The sequence below is a fragment of the Hemitrygon akajei genome, chromosome 1, assembly GCF_048418815.1.
Source record: "Hemitrygon akajei chromosome 1, sHemAka1.3, whole genome shotgun sequence".
Taxonomy (NCBI): Eukaryota; Metazoa; Chordata; class Chondrichthyes; order Myliobatiformes; family Dasyatidae; genus Hemitrygon; species Hemitrygon akajei.
The window spans coordinates 165274886-165292666 of record NC_133124.1 but is presented as its reverse complement, the minus strand read 5'-3'; the positions used below and the strand labels follow the sequence as shown (position 1 = coordinate 165292666).

The window sequence follows — 17781 nt, the reverse complement described above, 5'->3', positions numbered from 1 at the left end:
GGAGGCGGCAGAGAACAGGTTCCTGCCTCTATTGTGGTAATCCTGGACACCTCCAGGCAGCATGTTACAAGCGTTCAATAAGAAAAAGTATCCGTCAGCAGGGAGGGGGATCCTGATGGGTCATTCTCTCTTCAGCTTCCCCTAATTCTGTAATGCTCGCAGCTTCCTTGACATGGTGTCATAGTCTGGTCCGTGAAGTCTGCATTCTGGTTCACGATCTAGATGGGGACTCCAGACTCCGGGCCTTCTGGCTGTCCACTGTTTCAGATGGGCTTAATCATAGGCACCTGATTCTCATATTGGGGCTGGAATATAAATGGCCCTGGGTTCGAGTGTGGTTGCTGGTTTGTCAAGTCAAGTCAAGTCAAGTCAACTTTTATTGCCATTTCGACCATAGCTGCTGGTACAGTGCATAGTAAAAATGAGACAACGTTTTTCAGGACCATGGTTTACATGACACAGTAAAAAAAACAAGACTGAACTACGTAATTAAAAAAAAACACAGAGAAAGCTACACGAGGCTACAGACCTACACTGGACTGCATAAAGTGCACAAAACAGTATCGGCATTACAATAAATAATAAACAGGACAGTAGGGCAAGGTGTCAGTCCAGGCTTCGGGTATTGAGGAGTCTGATAGCTTGGGGGAAGAAACTGTTATATGGTCTGGTCATAAGAGCCCGAATGCTTCGGAGCCTTTTCCCAGACGGCAGGAGGGAGAAGAGATTGTATGAGGGGTGCACGAGGTCCTTCATAATGCTGTTTCATTTTTGGATGCAGCGTGTAGTGTAAATGTCCGTGATTTCGGGAAGAGAGACCCCGATGATCTTCTCAGCTGACCTCACTATCCGCTGCAGGGTCTTGCGATCCGAGACGGTGAAATTTCCAAATCAGGCAGTTATACAGTTGCTCAGGACACTCTCAATACAACCCCTATAGAATATGATGAGGATGGGGGGTGGGAGATGGACTTTCCTCAGCCTTCACAGAAAGTAGAGACGCTGCTGGGCTTTCTTTGCTATGGAGCTGGTGTTGAGGGACGAGGTGAGATTCCCCACCAGGTGAACACCAAGAAATTTGATGGTCTTAACGGTCTCTACCAAGGAGCCGTCGATGTTCAGCGGAGAGTGGTCGCTCCATGCCCTCCTGAAATCAACAACCATCTCTTTTGTTTTGTTCACATTAAGAGACAGGTTGTTGGCTCTGCACCAGTCCATTAGCCACTGCACCTCCTCTCTGTAAGCTGACTCGTCGTTCTTGCTGATGAGACCCACCACAGTCGTGTCATCGGCGAACTTGATGATGTGGTTCGAGCTGTGTGTTGCAGCACAGTCGTGGGTCAGCAGAGTGAACAGCAGTGAACTGAGCACACAACCCTGGGGAGCCCCAGTGCTCATTGTGATGGTGTTGGAGATGCTGCTCCCAATCCGGACTGACTGAGATCTCCCAGTCAGGAAGTCTAGGATCCAGTTGCAGAGGGAGGTGTTCAGGCCCAATAGGCTCAGCTTCCCAATCCGTTTCTGAGGGATGATTGTGTTGAATGCTGAACTAAAGTCTATGAACAGCATCCGAACGTATGTGTCTTTTTTGTCCTGGTGGGTTAGGGCCAGGTGGAGGGTGGTGGCAATGGCATCATCTGTTGAATGGTTGGGACGGTACGCAAACTGCAGGGGGTCCAGTGAGGGGGGCAGCAGGGTCTTGATATGCCTCATGATGAGCTTCTCGAAACACTTCATGATGATGGATGTAAGTGCAATGGGACAGTAGTTATTGAGGCAGGACGCTAAAGACTACTTTGGTACGGGGACGATGGTGGCGGCCTTAAAGCACGTTGGAATGGTGGCGCTGCTCAGGGAGATGTTGAAGATGTCAGTGAGAATATCTGCTAGCTGGTCTGCACATCCTCTGAGCACTCTACCAGGGATGTTGTCTGGTCCAGCAGCCTTCCGTGGGTTGACCCTGCACAGGGTTCTTCTCACGTCGGCCATGGAGAGACACAGCACCTGGTCATTCACAGGAGGGGTGGACTTCCTCGCTGCCACATCATTTTCCACCTCAAACCAGGCGTAGGAGTTATTCAACACATTTGGGAGGGAGGCATCACCTGCACAGTCAGGTGATATTGTCTTGTAATTGGTGATGTCCTGGATGTCCTTCCACATGCGCCACGTGTCGCCGCTGTCCTGGAAGTAACTGTGGATTAGCTGGGCATGTGCACGCTTTGCCCCTCTGATGGCTCGGGACAGTTTGGCCCTCGCTGTTGTTAAAGCTGCCTTGTCTCCTGCTCTGAAGGCGGAGTCGTGGGACTGCAGCAGCGCACGCACCTCCGTGGTCATCCATGGCTTCTGGTTGGCGCGTGTAGTGATGGTCTTGGACAGAGTAACATCATCAATGCACTTGCTGATGTAGCTGGTCACTGATGCTGTGTACTCCTCTAAGTTGGCAGAGTCGCCATCGGCTGCAGCCTCCCTGAACATGGGCCAGTCAGTGTGCTCAAAGCAGTCTTGAAGAGCAGAGATGGCTCCTGCTGGCCAGGTTTTCACCTGCTTCTGAACTGGTCTGGAGCGTTTGATGAGTGGTCTGTATGCTGGGATTAGCATAACAGAGATGCGGTCTGAGTAACCGAGGTGGGGGCGGAGCTCTGCCCGGTACGCATCGGGAATGTTTGTGTAAACCAGGTCCAACACGTTCTCCCCCCTCGTTGCAAAGTCCACATACTGATGGAATTTGGGGAGCACTGACTTAAGGTTTGCATGGTTAAAATCACCGGCAACAATAAACAGTCCATCAGGATGTGCGTTCTGCAGTTCGCTAATAGCCCCGTACAGTTCACAGAGCGCCTCCTTAGCATTAGCGCTGGAAGGAATGTAGACACCGAATATAAGGACAGAGGTGAATTCCCGTGGCAAATAAAATGGTCTGCATCGAACTGCCACAAACTTCACGAACGATGAGCAGTGTCTGGAAACCAGCACAGAGTTCTTACATCATTCCGTGTGGATGTAAACACACACACCGCCACCGCGGACCTTACCGGAGACAGCTGCATTTCTGTCCGAACGAAACAAGGCTAGCCCGTCTAGCTGGATGGCAGCGTCCGAAATCCCATCAGTGAGCCACGTCTCTGTGAAGACAAACGTGGAGCAAACACTGTACTCCCGCCGAGTATTACGTTGGAGTCGGGTGTAGTCCATTTTATTGTCCAGGGAGCGGACATTGGAGAGCAGAATGGACGGGAGAGCCGGCTGGCTAGGGTTTGCTTTTAGCCTGCTACGGACCCCTGCCCCGTTTGCCTCGCTTCTGCTTCCTCGCACATAGCTTTCGACGTCTCCATCTCCATCTCCGGCTCCCAGCATCAGGCAAGTCCGAGGATTGTAGGCCCATTCCCCTCAGCAAGCCGACGTCGCATAATTCAGCCAACAGATCTTTGTGGAGGTTTGTTTTTGGGCGATCTCTGTATTGTAGTCGTGTCTGGCAATGGTAGATAGCCGCTCTGTTATCCATGTGCCCTAATCGAAAATTGTGTATCAAATTTAAAATAGAAAATTAAAGTAACACTAGGTCTACCGCCCCTGAACAACATCACTGTGAAGAACAGCTACCCTCTTCCCTTACTGGCATCTGCGTTTAAACATCTCCAGGGAGCAACAAACTTGATCTTTTCCAAATATTTTCCAAACTTGATCTGCACAATGCTTAGAATCTGATTCGCGTAAGAGAAGGGGATGAGTGGAAAAATGCGTTCAACATCTCTAATGGCCACTGTGAATACCTAGTGATGCCTCTTGGTCTGGCTGAATTCCAGGCCTTGGTTAACGAAATGCTCAGGGACATGTTGAACCAGCTTGCATTTGTGTATTTAGATGACATCCTTATCTCCTGCCGCTCTCATCAGGAGCACGTCCAGCATGTACTCAGAAGCCTTCTTCAAAATAATCTGATCGCCAAGCCTGAAAAATGTGAATTCCATAAAGACCAGGTGTCGTTATTGGGTTACATACTTATCCCATCCAGTGTTCAAATGGACCCTAGTGAAGTTCAGGCAGTTGCAGAGTGGCCCAAACCATCTACAATCAAACAGGTACGGCGCTTCATGAGGTTTTCAAAATTTTATCGCTGCTTCATCTGGAATTTTGGCTCTATCGCGGCTCCAATTAATGCACTCACCTCGGCAGGATTCCATTGGAGGAACGATGCCGACCGAGCATTTTCCGAGCTAAAGCGACGTTTCTCCGCTGCCCCATTGCTGCAACACACAGACCCATCTCAGCCATTCATTGTCGAGGTGGACACATCCGATGTCGGCATTGGAGCTGTCCTCTCTCAGCGCTCATCTGCGGATAGCCGGCTGCACCCTTGTGCCTTTCTTTCCCGTCACTTGACTCTTCCCAAGAGAAATTACAACGTTGGGAACCGGGAGCTTCTGGCTGTCAAGGAGGCCCTGAAGGAATAGCAACACTGGTTGGAGGGGGCAGAGCATCCATTCCTGGTCTGGACAGATCACAAGAACCTTTCCTATATTGAGGTTGCTAAGAGACTCAACTCTCGTCAAGCCCAGTGGGCTGTCTTCTTCACAGACGGTTCAATTTCATCCTCACTTATCATCCCGGCAGAAACAATACAAAGGCCAACGCTCTCTCCCGGCAGTTCGACAGATCTGAAAACAACGCCGATCCAGAGCCCATTCTTCCTCGCTCGTGTATCGCTGCTCCAGTGATCTGGGGAATAGAAGCAGAGGTGAGGGCTGCCCAACAATCAGATCCAGGCCTGGATGGGGGACCTCCAACCGGCTGCTTGTTCCTGCTGCAGTGCATTCCAAATTGTTGGAATGGGGTCACTCCTTCCATCTGGCTGGACATCCAGGAATTCCATGAATTTAGGAGCTTATAAAGAGACAATTTTGATGGCCATCTATGTCCCAGGATGTCCACGACTTTGTATCTGCCTGTCCCGCCTGTGCTCGGAACAAGACATCATGCCAGAATCCTGCGGTTCTGTTATGTCCACTGCCTGTGTCCCACCTCTCAGTAGATTTCATCACTGGCCTGCGCCCATCTAATGGTCGTTCCGGATTGATTTTCCATAGCTGCCCACTTCACTGCCCTCCCCAAGCTCCCATCAGCTCGTGAGACTGCCACACTCATGGCTCAACATGTGTTCAGGCTCCATGGCTTTCCTCAAGACATAGCGTCTGATTGTGATCCACAGTTCACTTCCCGCTTTTGGAGGGCTTTCTGCTCTTTTGTAGGAGCCACGGCCAGGCTCTCATCTGGCTTCCATCCCCAATCTAATGGCCAGACTGAGAGAGTGAACCAAGAGTTAGAGACATCCCTGAGCTGTTTTGCCTCTTCCAACCCCACATCCTGGAGCTCCCAATTGGTGTGGGCAGAGATCGCCCACAATAACCTCTAGTCGTCCTCCACCAGTATGTCTCCCTTTGAATGCCAGAAGGGATTCCAGCTCCCGCTCTTCCCTGATCAGGAGATCGACGTAGGAGATCCACCTGATCCAGCGCTACCTGGAGACAAGCCAGGGCTTCTCTGATGCGTGCCCAGAAACAGCATTCCCAGCCGGCTGATTGGCTCCGTCAACAGGTAAGACCATTCAAGCCAGGAAAGGAGGTCTTGTTGGCATCAAGGGATCTTCCCCTGAAAGTCGAGAACCGGAAATTGGAACCGTGCACGTGGGACCGCTTGTAGTGGAAAGGGCAGTCAACAAGCTATCCTAGAGTTTGCGTCAGCCAGCATCACCAAAGGTCCACCCAGTATTCCATGTTTCCCAGCTCAAACCGGTTACCACCTCTCCCCTGGCCCCAGTCACCCTACCTCCCCCTCCTCCCCGCCTGGTTGACAGTTCCCTGGTCTATACAGAGTGGCGCCTCCTGGCATCTCACTGGGTACGTGGTAAGGTCCCGTACCTTGTGGACTGGGAAGGGTATGGACCAGAAGAACGTACTTGGATCTCAGTGAAGGACATCTTGGACAAGTCGCTGATCCGGGACTTCCAGCGGACACAGGTCTGTGATACCTCAGGGGCTGCGCCTAAAGAGGGGGCCCTGTTACAATCACAGGTTTGGCAGTGCTGTAGATACAGCAATAGAGCTTGTTAATTTGCACGTGTCAGGTAATTATTATTTAATGGTGATAGTATTTAACTCCAGTCTTGTCATCGTAATGCTTGTCAAGACGTGAACAGAGCATAGCAATGCTTCGCTGCTGTTTTGCATTCAGCCTTCTCTGAGATATTGGACTTTCAAGTCAACTGACGCTGAAAACTAGCGGTATTCATTTAGTGTTTACATGTTCTTTTCAGCCGCAGTTTTGGCTTCGTTTTCCTTTGAGAGTTTTAGTTAACGGCCCTGCTTGGCCTTGCGTTTATTGTTTTATTTTCCCTTTAACACTGTTCATATTAAAGTCTGTGAACTATCGACCTGATTCAGTGTGTTACGCCCGTGCCCCCCCCCCCCCACTTTTTGAGAATCGCAAGATCACTATGAAGTCAGTTCAGGAGACCCAGGAAATGAGAGAAAGACATGTAGAATGCACAAAGAGTTTGGAATGTGTCCTGGCCTCTGAAAGGCAGAACCATTGATAACGGCTATTGTCTCTTGGAGACGGAATAGTGTATTGAATACTGTACGATGCATCGAAGCCCCCAGGCAATGAACCGAGGGGAGGTTGGTGGAGGGATTGCATCATCCCAACCTGATTGACATCTGAGACCCTGTGAGTCAGGATAAAAGAGGGTCTGGGGAACAGCCCCTTCAGATGCACCACAAGAAACGCTAGAACTCCTGTAACAGCGTAATAGTGAAAGCCGGTGGAAAAGCCCACGTGCGTCCTTTTCCATTTGCCTCGGAATCGGTGGGGCCTTTACCACGGAAGCCCGGCTTTAGCTCACCACAAAAGGGAAATCAGCCCCCAACGACTCTCGAAGGACTGACATCATAAAAGGAATGGGAAGTTAAACCTCCGTCTCTCTCTCCAACCAAAAGCTGCAGCTTAAATGAACTTGAATGACTTTTATATTTCCATCGGACAATACATTATCCCCTAGACAACGATAGAGCTATTTCTTATTGATTATTATTATACCCGCACTTTTAGATTTAGTATTGACGATGTATATTATCTGTATGTTTGCATTGATATTATTTTTGGGTATTTTTATCAATAAATACTGTTAAAAATAGTACCATCAGACTTCAACGGACCTCTCTATTTTTGCTGGTAAGTGACCCAGTTACAGGGTACGTAACAGTTGGGGTTCTCATCTCGAGATTTGACACCAAATTGGGAGGCCAGTGAATCGGGCTTGTAAGTCCAAACTTGGATCTGGTTACGCAGGTAGCCAGACGGGAAACCAGCAAAGATGGACGTGGATGAATTTATAGAAAACCCGACTCTAGAGGCAGCCACCAAATTGGACTTGATAAATCTGGCAAAAGGGCTAAACCTCGCAGAGGTGAGGTTGTCCATGAAAAAGTGGGAGGTGCGAAGGGCAATAACTCAGTATTATATTGGGAAGAATGTGTTTGCAGCTGAGGTATTGGAAAATATCCCTGAAAAGGTACCAGCTAGTGGGATGGCTCAGTTAGAGTTGGAGAAATTAAGGTTGGAACATGCAATTAAGTTAAAGCAGCTGGAAGCAGCTGAGAAGGAGAAAGAAAGAGCCAAGAGAGAAAGGGAGCATGCGCTCCAGCTAAAGGTGAAACGGGAGCAGGAAAGAGCTGAGAAACAAAGAGAGCATGAAATTCAGTTAAAACGGCTGGAAGCAGATGAGAAAGAGAAAGAGAGGGCCGAGAAGGAGAAGGAGGCAGAGAAAGAGAGGAAACATGACTTGGAGATGGAGAAGTTAAGGCAAGGGTGAAGAGATCAAGGGTCAGACCGAGAGGAGCGGTTTAATGTTAGTCGAGAGTTGAGGTTAGTACCTCCGTTCGAGGAGACGGATGTTGATAGTTATTTCTTGCTTTTTGAAAAGTTGGCAGTGATTCAGAAGTGGCCCAAAGAGCAGTGGGTGGCGTTGTTACAAAGTGTGTTAAAAGGGAAGGCACAATGAGCATATACGGCGTTGTCCATGGAGGAGGAAGAGGAGGAGAGTTATGACAAAGTAAAGGCGGCCATTCTCCGGAGTTATGAGTTAGTACCTGAAGCGTATAGACAGAAGTTCAGGAATTTAAAGAAAGGGTGGAATCAGACGTATACCAAGTTTGCCTATGAGAAGGGTATGCTCTTGGACCGTTGGTGCACAGCAGAGATAGTGGAAGAGGATTTTTGGCGTCTCAGGGAGTTAATTCTGATTGAGGAATTTAAAGGTTGTGTTTCGGAGGATATCCGGATGTATTTGAATGAGAAGCCGAATAAGTCCATTTCAGACTTTGCTAGGTTCGCAGATGAATATGCCCTAACCCACGAGACAAAGTTTTCCTCGAATAAAAGTTACCAGAGAGACCATGGGAACGATAGAGAAAGCCCGCCGGCTGAGGCAGAGGTCCCACCGGGAGCTAGTGGTAAGATTGAGGGGGAAAGGCAAGACGGCCAGAGATTTCCGGGCTTGACCTGTTTTAATTGTGGAAAGGGGGGACATATTGCATCTAGGTGCTTTGCTCCGAGGAAGGAGACAGGAAAACGGAAAGCCGCGGTCCCTATCGGATGTGCCGTGGTAATCAGTAAATCGACAAGAGAGCCCGGGTAGACAGAGTACGAGAAGGGTCTGAGACTTGTATGTCAAACGGAACCGTGTCTGTGAGGGAGGGAGACACACCAGTTCCAGTACGGATCTGGAGAGACACGGGGGCTGAACTATCATTGATTAGCAGTAAGGTACTAGATTTTGGTCGCAAGACGGGAATGGTAGCTGTGAAAGGAATAGGAAAAGGGACGGAAATGGTGCCCTTGCATAGGATCATTCTGAATTGTGAGCTAGTCTCTGGACCAGTTGAAATGGGGGTGCGATCAGAACTCACGAGAACTGACGCCGACGTCCTTCTGGGTAATGATTTAGCCGGTAGTAAGGTTTGGTCAGCAATGACGCTGACCAGACAGCCGGTGGAGGCTCCGCCCCTAGATTCCAAGATCTATCCCGCATGCGCGATCACTCGCAGCATGTCGAGAAAGGCAGCTGAGACAGAGAGCAGTTTAAATCATGCCAGTATCGATTTGGCCGAGATGTTTTTACCGACCCTGTACCACGAGGGTTTAGAGGGTGGTAAAACGAAGAGTAGTAAAGTGAAAGAGAGTAAGGGAGAGGAGGTAGACCTGTCCTTAGCGAGGAGAAAAGTTCTAGAGGCAGGAAATAAAGATGAGAAACAGATAGAGCTGTTAAAAAGTCCAGAGTTGGACATGGATGATCTGTCTGGTTTGGCAGAACTGTTTGAAGAAGTTGAAAATTCTAAAGGTGTTCCCGATAATGAAATGAGGGCAGTCCTAGATGAAAAGGGTGCCCTTACCTTGAAGAAGTCTGCTGGGTTGGCAGATGAGGTTGTTTCAGCCCGTGGGGTTGAGTTTACTCCGGAAGGGAGTTGCCCAGAGAGTAGCTGGGAGAATCAGGGGAATTTAGAATTTGGACCGGGTATGGGTATTGAAAGCCTGGAAGAGGCAAATGTCCCATTTGAGTGTGTCCAAGATGTGGATGCACGTGGTACTGAACCTAGTAATGGAGCTCAGGAAAAGTCTGAGGTATTTGAGTCAGTTGAAAAGGAATGCAGTCCTTGTAGGTCAGATAGACTTGGTTCAGGGAAGAAAGGGTTAACCTTGGTAATAGTGGGAAGTGAGAGTTCCCAGGTGTTTTTTGCTCAAAGGTGTGTTAAAAGTTAATGCAGAGATCAAAAGTGGGGAGATGAATATTATTATTGAAGGAAAAGGGAAATATGTTGTTCCCAAATTGAATGAAGAAAATTTAAAGGCTGGATAATTCAAAGGCAGCAACCAGGCTACAGAGACAATGGTGTGGTACCACAAAGCCTGCCGATCACTTACAGGTTGAGTTGGAAGGTGACGGGGCCCCACACGCTATTGTTATTCCAGAGTGTGGTGTGAAGAGGCAGAATTTGAAATGCTGTTTGAACAAAGAGTTCGAACTGAAAACTAATAGCCTGAAGGGTCCTGAAGAGAAAACTAGCAACTTGCGTAAAATTAAAGAACTGGGTGGAAATTCAGAAGATGGTCTAAGTTTCGGACACATTGTTGATAAAATAACTCCTACGGAAGGAGCGGACGAAAGCCTATTTCGCCAGGGTGCCCAAGCTCCCCACGTGGGAATTAACCGGAAAAGAGGCGAGGGTTAATGGGGACTCCATTTTTAAATAGCAAAAGCCGGTTTTACGGGATTTCAACAAAGCATGTGAATAATAAAAGCAACCCCATGGAAGCCTGCCTGTTAAGTTTGAAAGCAACATAAAGATTAGTATTTGCCTGAACTTTTGTAGTATACCCGTAAGCTAAGATCACAACTCTTTAGTTTTTGTTTGCTAAAGAACAATAAGACCTACAAATAGTTGGTTACTAAATTGGAGTCTGATGCTACAAGACTTTAGTAAGGTACCAGATGTTAAGGTATTAAAGGAAGTGACAATGCAATCGGTAACCATCTAGATACTGAATTTAATGTATAACTGTATTACTCTGTAGAAAAAAAAACTTTGGTGTTGTGTTAGATTCTAAAATCCTGTAAGACTCTGTATTACATCGTTTTTTTCCGATGGTAAAAAACGCGTTGAAGAAAGGGGGTGTTACGCCCGTGGCCCCCTCCTTTTTGAGAATCGCAAGATCACTATTAAGTCAGTTCAGGAGACCCAGGAAACGAGACAAAGACATGCAGAATCCACAAAGAGTTTGGAATGTGTCCTAGCCTCCAAAAGGCGGAACCATTGATAACGGCTATTGTCTCTTGGAGACGGAATTGTGTATTGAATCCTGTACGATGCATCGAAGCCCCTAGGCAATGAACCGAGGGGGAGGTTGGTGGAGGGATTGCATCATCCCAACCTGATTGACATCTGAGACCCTGTGAGTCAGGATAAAAGAGGGTCTGGGGAACAGCCCCTTCAGACGCACCAGAAGAAATGCTAGAACTCCTGTAACAGCGTAATAGTGAAAGCCGGTGGAAAAGCCCACGTGCGTCCTTTTCCATTTGCCTCGGAATCGGTGGGCCTTTACCACAGAAGCACGGCTTTAGCTAACCACAATGGGGAAAGCAGTCCCTAAAGACTCTCGAAGGATTGATATCATAAAAGGAATGGGCAAGTTAAACCTCCGTCTTTCTCTCCAACCAAAAAGCTGCAGCTTGAATGAACCTGAGTGACTTTTATATTTCCATCGGACAATACATTATCCCCTAGACAATGATAGAGCTATTTCTTATTGATTATTATTATACCCGTGCTTTTAGATTTAGTATTGACGACGTATATTATCTGTATGTTTGCATTGATATTATTTTTGGGTATTTTTATCAATAAATACTGTTAAAAATAGTACCATCAGACTGCAACGGACCTCTCTATCTTTGCTGGTAAGTGACCCAGTTACGGGGTACGTAACAAGTGTCTCTCACTCTGCACGTGGGCATATCTGAACCAAGGTGACAGTTGTGCTTTGTATTACGGGGTGATAAATCTCAACTCCATGAGGACATGACTAATTATATTGGAGGGAGAGTGCAACACCCTGGGAAAGGTTTCACTGCTAACGTAACGGTTGTTCTGTAGAAGCGGTGTTTAGGTTATGGTTGGAGATAATGGGTGCTTTGGAATGTGAGCCACCCAATGAGGGGAGTGGGTTTTGTGTTGTGTACATGACACCGGTGTGATCTGGGTACTTTATTCAGCGGGAGGTGAAGGGAGAAGATGCTGAAGAGAACCAGCGATACGATTCGACCCGGTGGGGCAAACGTGACTCGATGGGGCAAGGTGCCGAGATCGACTGAGGATCAGTGAATATGAATTTCGGGAAGAGTTGAGCTCCAACTCATGCACATTCGACTGTTTAATTATAATGGGCCTTTTTTGTTTCTTTTCATTACTAACCCTTCAGGTAAGTGAAGATTCATCAATATAATTCCTTTAATCGTATGCAGTGTGCTGTCTGTTATTTCCTGGCACTGAGTTGTAACAGGGAAGCAAATTACACAGCATCCACACAAACCGGGGTCTGAGGTAGAAGAGCTGTCTCAATCTCACGGGTTTGCCAGTACCGGGGTGTGTCTTCCCTAGACTTACGTAGCCACGGAAACCGGGGGATTTCACTGGAAAGCAGCATCCACCATCAGGGACACACACCTCCCAGGACATGCTCTCTTCTCGCTGCTGCCATCAGAAAGAAGGTACAGGAGCCCTAAGACTCTCTCCACTGGGTTCAGGAAGTTGATGCCCCTCAATCATCAGGCTTTTGAATCAAAGTGGATAATGTCACTCAACCTCACTTGCCCCCTTCATTGAGATGTTCCCACACACACTGGACTCACTTTTAGGGACTCCTAATCTCATGTTAAAATGGAGGTAAGGAGGATGTTTTTTTCGTCAGAGAGTAGTGAATCTGTAGACAGAGAGATGTGGAGGCTAAATCCATTGGTGTATTTAAGGCAAAAGTTGATCATTTCCTGATTGGTCAGGGCATCGAAGGTTTTCGACAAGATGGCATGTGCATCGCGAGGCTCAGTGTCTTACCAGATTTCGAAAAATAGTGTTAATTTATCTGCTTGTTTCCTGTGTGTTCGCTTGATTCAGCTATACAAACTACACTTACAGCAAACAGTCCCTTTTGGACATTAACTGTCGATGCACCAACACTGTTTTGGACTATCCATTCAAATTTGACCAAGTACCTCCGGAGTTAGTAAGTACACCGTGAATCTGCATTCAACTCGCTCTGACCAGAAGGGCCCAGCGCCGGTGTCCAGACCACAAACAAAGACGGGGGAAGCGTGGAGTTCTGTGTTCTAGGCTAAGGCTAAATCCACACCAGCCAACGCTACCTAGCATCTTCCTCGCCAGTGTTCAGTCTCTGGCGAACGAGCTGGACCAACTAAGGACTTGGAACCTCACACAAAGAAGCTTATAGATTGCAACGTCATGTTTTTTTCTGGAGACGCGGCTAAACAGTGATGTCCCAAACAACGTGGTGGATCTGGAAGGGCGCACGGTCTTCAAGACTGACAGAGCTGCAACAGGAACAGGTAAAAGCAGGGGAGGTGGTTTATGCATCTACGTGAATCGATCATGGTCACTAACTCTACCATTGCTGACACTTATAGCTCTGCTGATCTGGAATACCTGACTATATATCAACGACGAGAGTCTACATGCATCATTGCTGTCACAGTTTATGTTCCACTGGATGCTAATGCTAAAGTAGCCATTAAAGACCTCAGTGCCGCTATTAGCAAGCTGCAGACATTGCATCCAGATGGAGCATTTATTGTCGCTCGGGACTTTAATCATTGCAAAATAACGTACCATGCTTCCAAGATTTTACCAAAATATACCATGCACCATCAGGGGTAATAGAACCTTAGATCACGTCTACACAAATGTGGCTGATGCTTACAAAGCCACTACCCTCCCCCTCCTGGGACAGTCCGACCATCTTTCATTGTTTCTGCTTTCCAAGTATAGCCCGGTCATTAAACGTGTGAAACCCACAATGAAGACTACTAAGATCTGGCTGGAGGGTGCGGACTCTGCTCTTTGGCACCAATTCCAGCACACAGACGGCAGTGCGTAATTGATGCCCGTGCCACCACAGACTCTCAGACTAACATTGACTTACATACCAACTCTGTCCTTGAGCACATCAACAAGTGTGTAGATAGAGTGACATCACAAACACAAGTAGAAGTTTTCCCCAATCAGAAACCATGGATGAACAGAGAGGTTCGCCTCCTGCTCAAAGCCAGAGATTCAGCCTTCAGGTCTGGAGACCGGTAAGCTCACAGCTCAGCCAGGGCCAACCTGTGGAGGGGAACCTCTCAGGCTGAACACATATACAAACAGAGGATCGAGGAGACTTTCAACTCCACGGACCCCTGGCGCATGTGGCATGGCATACAGATCTTTACAGACTTCAAACCACCTAGTACTGTGCCCCCTTCCAGCTCTGCCTCTCTCCCCGATGAGCTCAATTACGTCTATGCTCGCTTTGACCGAGAGAACAAGGAGTTCACCCTCAAAGTGGATCTCCCACCTGGTGAACTGCCTCTCTCACTTTTCACCTCCGATGTTTGTGCCACCCTGAGCAGGGTGAATGTACGGAAGGCAGCTGATCCGGATGGAATACCTGGCCGAGTGCTCAGAGTCTGTGCAGGGCAATTGGCCGGGGTCATCACGGAGATTTTCAATCAGTCCCCGGCCCAGGCAGTTGTCCCCACAAGCTTCAAGATTGCCACCATTGCGCCAGTGCCGAAGCATTCCACTGCCATGCGCCTGAATGACTTCTGCCCAGTTGCACTCACCCCCATCGTTGCAAAGTGCTTTGAGAGACTGGTTCTATCACATCTGAAATCCTGTCTGCCCACTACCCTGGACCCCCAGCAAATTGCCTATCGCACCAACAGGTCAACAGAGGACGCCATCTCCACGGCACTTCACTCTGCCCTGACCCACCTAGACAGACCCAACTCTTACGTCAGAATGCTGTTCATTGACTTTGGTCCAGCATTCAATACTGTGATCCTCTCCAAGCTGATCGGCAAATTTCGCCAGCTTGGTATCAGCTCATCCCTCTGCAATCGGACCTTGGACTTTCTGACTAACAGACCCCAATCTGTTAAATTAGACAACCTCTCCTCCTCCACTCTCACCCTGAACATCGGTGTGCCTCAAAGCTGTGTGCTGAGCCTCTTCTGTACTCCCTTTTCACCTATGACTGTGTTCCTGTACATGGTTCTAACTCCATAATCAAGTTCGCAGACGACACCACGGTGGTTGGCCTGATCAGAGGGGATGACGAGACGGCCTACAGGGACGAGGTCCAGCACCTGGCCACGTGGTGTGCTGACAACAACCTGGCCCTTAACACCCAGAAGACCAAGGAGACTTCAGGCATTCTAGGAGCCACACTCACGTCCCCATCTTCATCAGCAGAGCTGTAGTGGAGCATGCTTCAAGCTTCAAATTCCTTGGTGTCCACATTTTCGAGGATCTCACCTCGTCCCTGAACTCCTCCATCCTGCTCAAAAAGGCACAACAGTGCCTTTATTTCCTGCGGAGCATCAAGAAAGCTCACCTCTGTCCCAGGATACTGACGGACTTTTACCGCTGTACCATTGAGAGCATACTCACCAACTGCATCTCAGTGTGGTATGGCAATGGTCCTGTATCGGACCGCAAAGGAATCCAGCGTGTGGTGAAAACTGCCCAGTGGATTATCAGCACCCAATTGCCCACCATTTGAGAACATCTACCATAAATGCTGCCTGGTCAGGGTGAAAAGCATTATCAAGGATGCATCTCATCCTAACCATGGAATTTTTACTTTCCTCTCATCCAGTAGGCGCTACAGGAGCCTCCCACACCAACAGGCTCAGGAAGAGCTTCTTCCCTGTGGCTGTGACCCGGCTGAACCTCACATCACAGCGCTAAGCAGTACTGCACCCATACTGTACTGACTCAGTACTTATATATTTGTGTGCTGTAGCACTTACTTTTTATTTGCAGTTATTTTGTAAGTAGCACTAATCATTTGCACTTCTGGTTAGATGCATTTCATTGGCTTTGTATCTGTACTTGGCACTATGACAATAAAGTTGAATCTAATCTAATCCAAGAAGGCAGGTGTATAGGGTTGAATGGGATCCGGGATCAGCCATGATAGAATGGTGGAGCAGACTCGATGGGCTGAATGGCCTAATTCTGCTCCTATGTCTGATAGTCTTATGTTTTTGATATTTATTGCTTAGTTATTTATTTTATTATTATTTCTTTCTTTTTGTATTTGCACAGTTTGTTGACTTTGCACAGTGGTTGAACACCCAAGTTGGTGCTGTCATTCATTGTCCTGTTATGGTTAATATTCTATGGATTATTGAATATGCCCACAGGAAAATGAATCTCAGGGTTGTATATGGTGACATTTATATTCTTTGATAATAATTTACTTTGAACTGAGGTTTCTCCTGTGGTTATCAATACAATGGCATGGAAATGATGGTTCACTGTTACCCATCCGAGACTGATCAAGGATGGACAATAAATGGTGGATGGGTCTGCACACTCACACAGTGGGATCGTTACACTGTAAAAATACCATATTGCTATCACTTCTCTAATTCTACAGATTATTACCTTCCACTGCAGTGGCTTGTATTCGTAAATCCATGCATTGTCTTTCTCTGGTATCCCTAATAATTCAAACTTGGTCCCAATCACAACCCTGTGAACATCTGGAAAAGAGAGATGATCCAGATATCAATATGAAGCTGCAATGCTGAGGTGACAATGGTTACACAAACCAAAAGAAAACACTTACATTTCTGTACCACGATCGTCTGTAACTCCTGAAACTCTTCCATTTTATCGTCACTGATGCTGTCCATGGTGCTAATGTCAAAAACGAATGCGACTCCATGAATTACATTTTCCGGAATAACAGGATAGTTGGCAAAATCCACGTCAGGATTGAAACTGCGTAACTAAGTGAGACAATGAAGAACTGGTTACAAAGGAAGCAGCAAGAACACCAATGATCACAGTCACTCAGCACTGAGGTGAACACTGACTGGAGGGACCAGTCCCATCAGACAAAGCCCAGAAATCACAGTCACTGATCTATTGAAATCCGGATGGGCTCTGACCTCACTCTTGCTTCAGGGATCGATGGGATCTCTCTGTCCCTGTCAATCTCCAGCTGGAAATGTTGCTCTGTCCAGTTCACTGTTACTTCTCAGTTCCTTTCATTGTGGGTCCACTCTGTCCCCACGAGTTGTTCGAGAATTTGCTCTGAGCTCCTCAATACTCAGACCCTTCCTCTGTTTAATGTATCAACATTTTTACCTAAATGTCGGGACGTAATAACAAAGTTTTCAAGTGATTTAGAAACTGTTTGATCTTTCATTGTATTATGCTTGAACAAAGGACACTACAACAGAATGTGGGAGGGTTTGGCTAATGTGGATTGGGAGAACAGGTTATTGAGTAGGATAGCTGAGGAACAGTGGAATACTTTCAAAGAGATTTTTCACAGTGTTCAACAATAGTATTTTCCAGTCGAAAGCAAGGACAGTAAGTGTGGGGAGAGCTAGCCTTGGATAACTAAGGAAATAAAAGATAGTATCAAATTAAAAGCTTGTGTACAAAGTCACAAAGAGTAGCGGGAGACTGGAGAACTCTAAAAAGCCAGAAAAACTAAACAAGAAATAAGGAAAGTGAAGTGTGATGAGCAAACCAAGCTAAGATGGGGTCCAGAGTTGACTCCCCACCTCCCCCCCCCCCCGTGAACTATGCTGCTAATGACAGAGAGAGAAGAAGACGGGGGAGGCATCCTGCACAAATGAGAGAGAGAGAGAGAGAGAGAGAGAGAGAGAGAGAGAGAGACCTGTTTTAATATTATGGTATTATGGCTTCTTGGCTGATTGTTTACCTTTGCTCCAAGGACACTTTCTTTGCCTGCTTGTTAGTTTCTTGCAGAGACAGCAAGGCAGGACTGGCCTGATGGACGGCCGGTGCCCTGCAAGGGGAGATAAAAAGACACAAGCAGACACACCATGGGACACTGAAAGAGCGTTGTGCACCCACATGAATGTGGGGGTTTGGAGGATCGATTCAGGGAATCAATCAGTGTCTCACA

General features: G+C 47.5%; 3 protein-coding genes across 6 annotated transcripts in view; 1 reads left to right on the top strand and 2 right to left on the bottom strand.

Moving 5' to 3' along the window:
- The window catches only part of LOC140732028 (uncharacterized), a 559606-nt gene that overhangs the window by 222474 nt on the left and 319351 nt on the right, over positions 1-17781 (bottom strand). The window lies entirely within an intron of this gene.
- LOC140732009 (uncharacterized) overlaps positions 1-17781 on the top strand; it is a 334699-nt gene that overhangs the window by 112529 nt on the left and 204389 nt on the right. The window lies entirely within an intron of this gene.
- Positions 1-17781, bottom strand: part of LOC140732042 (interferon-induced protein 44-like) — a 37745-nt gene that overhangs the window by 13716 nt on the left and 6248 nt on the right. For 3 of the 4 annotated variants that reach the window (XM_073054150.1, XM_073054168.1, XM_073054158.1), the window contains 2 exons: positions 16465-16627; positions 16281-16378 (listed from right to left, as the gene is read on the bottom strand). In XM_073054150.1, coding sequence (XP_072910251.1) covers positions 16281-16378; positions 16465-16627 — 261 coding nt within the window. The remainder of the gene's footprint in view (positions 1-16280; positions 16379-16464; positions 16628-17781) is intronic. The other variant, XM_073054177.1, reaches the window with a different exon arrangement.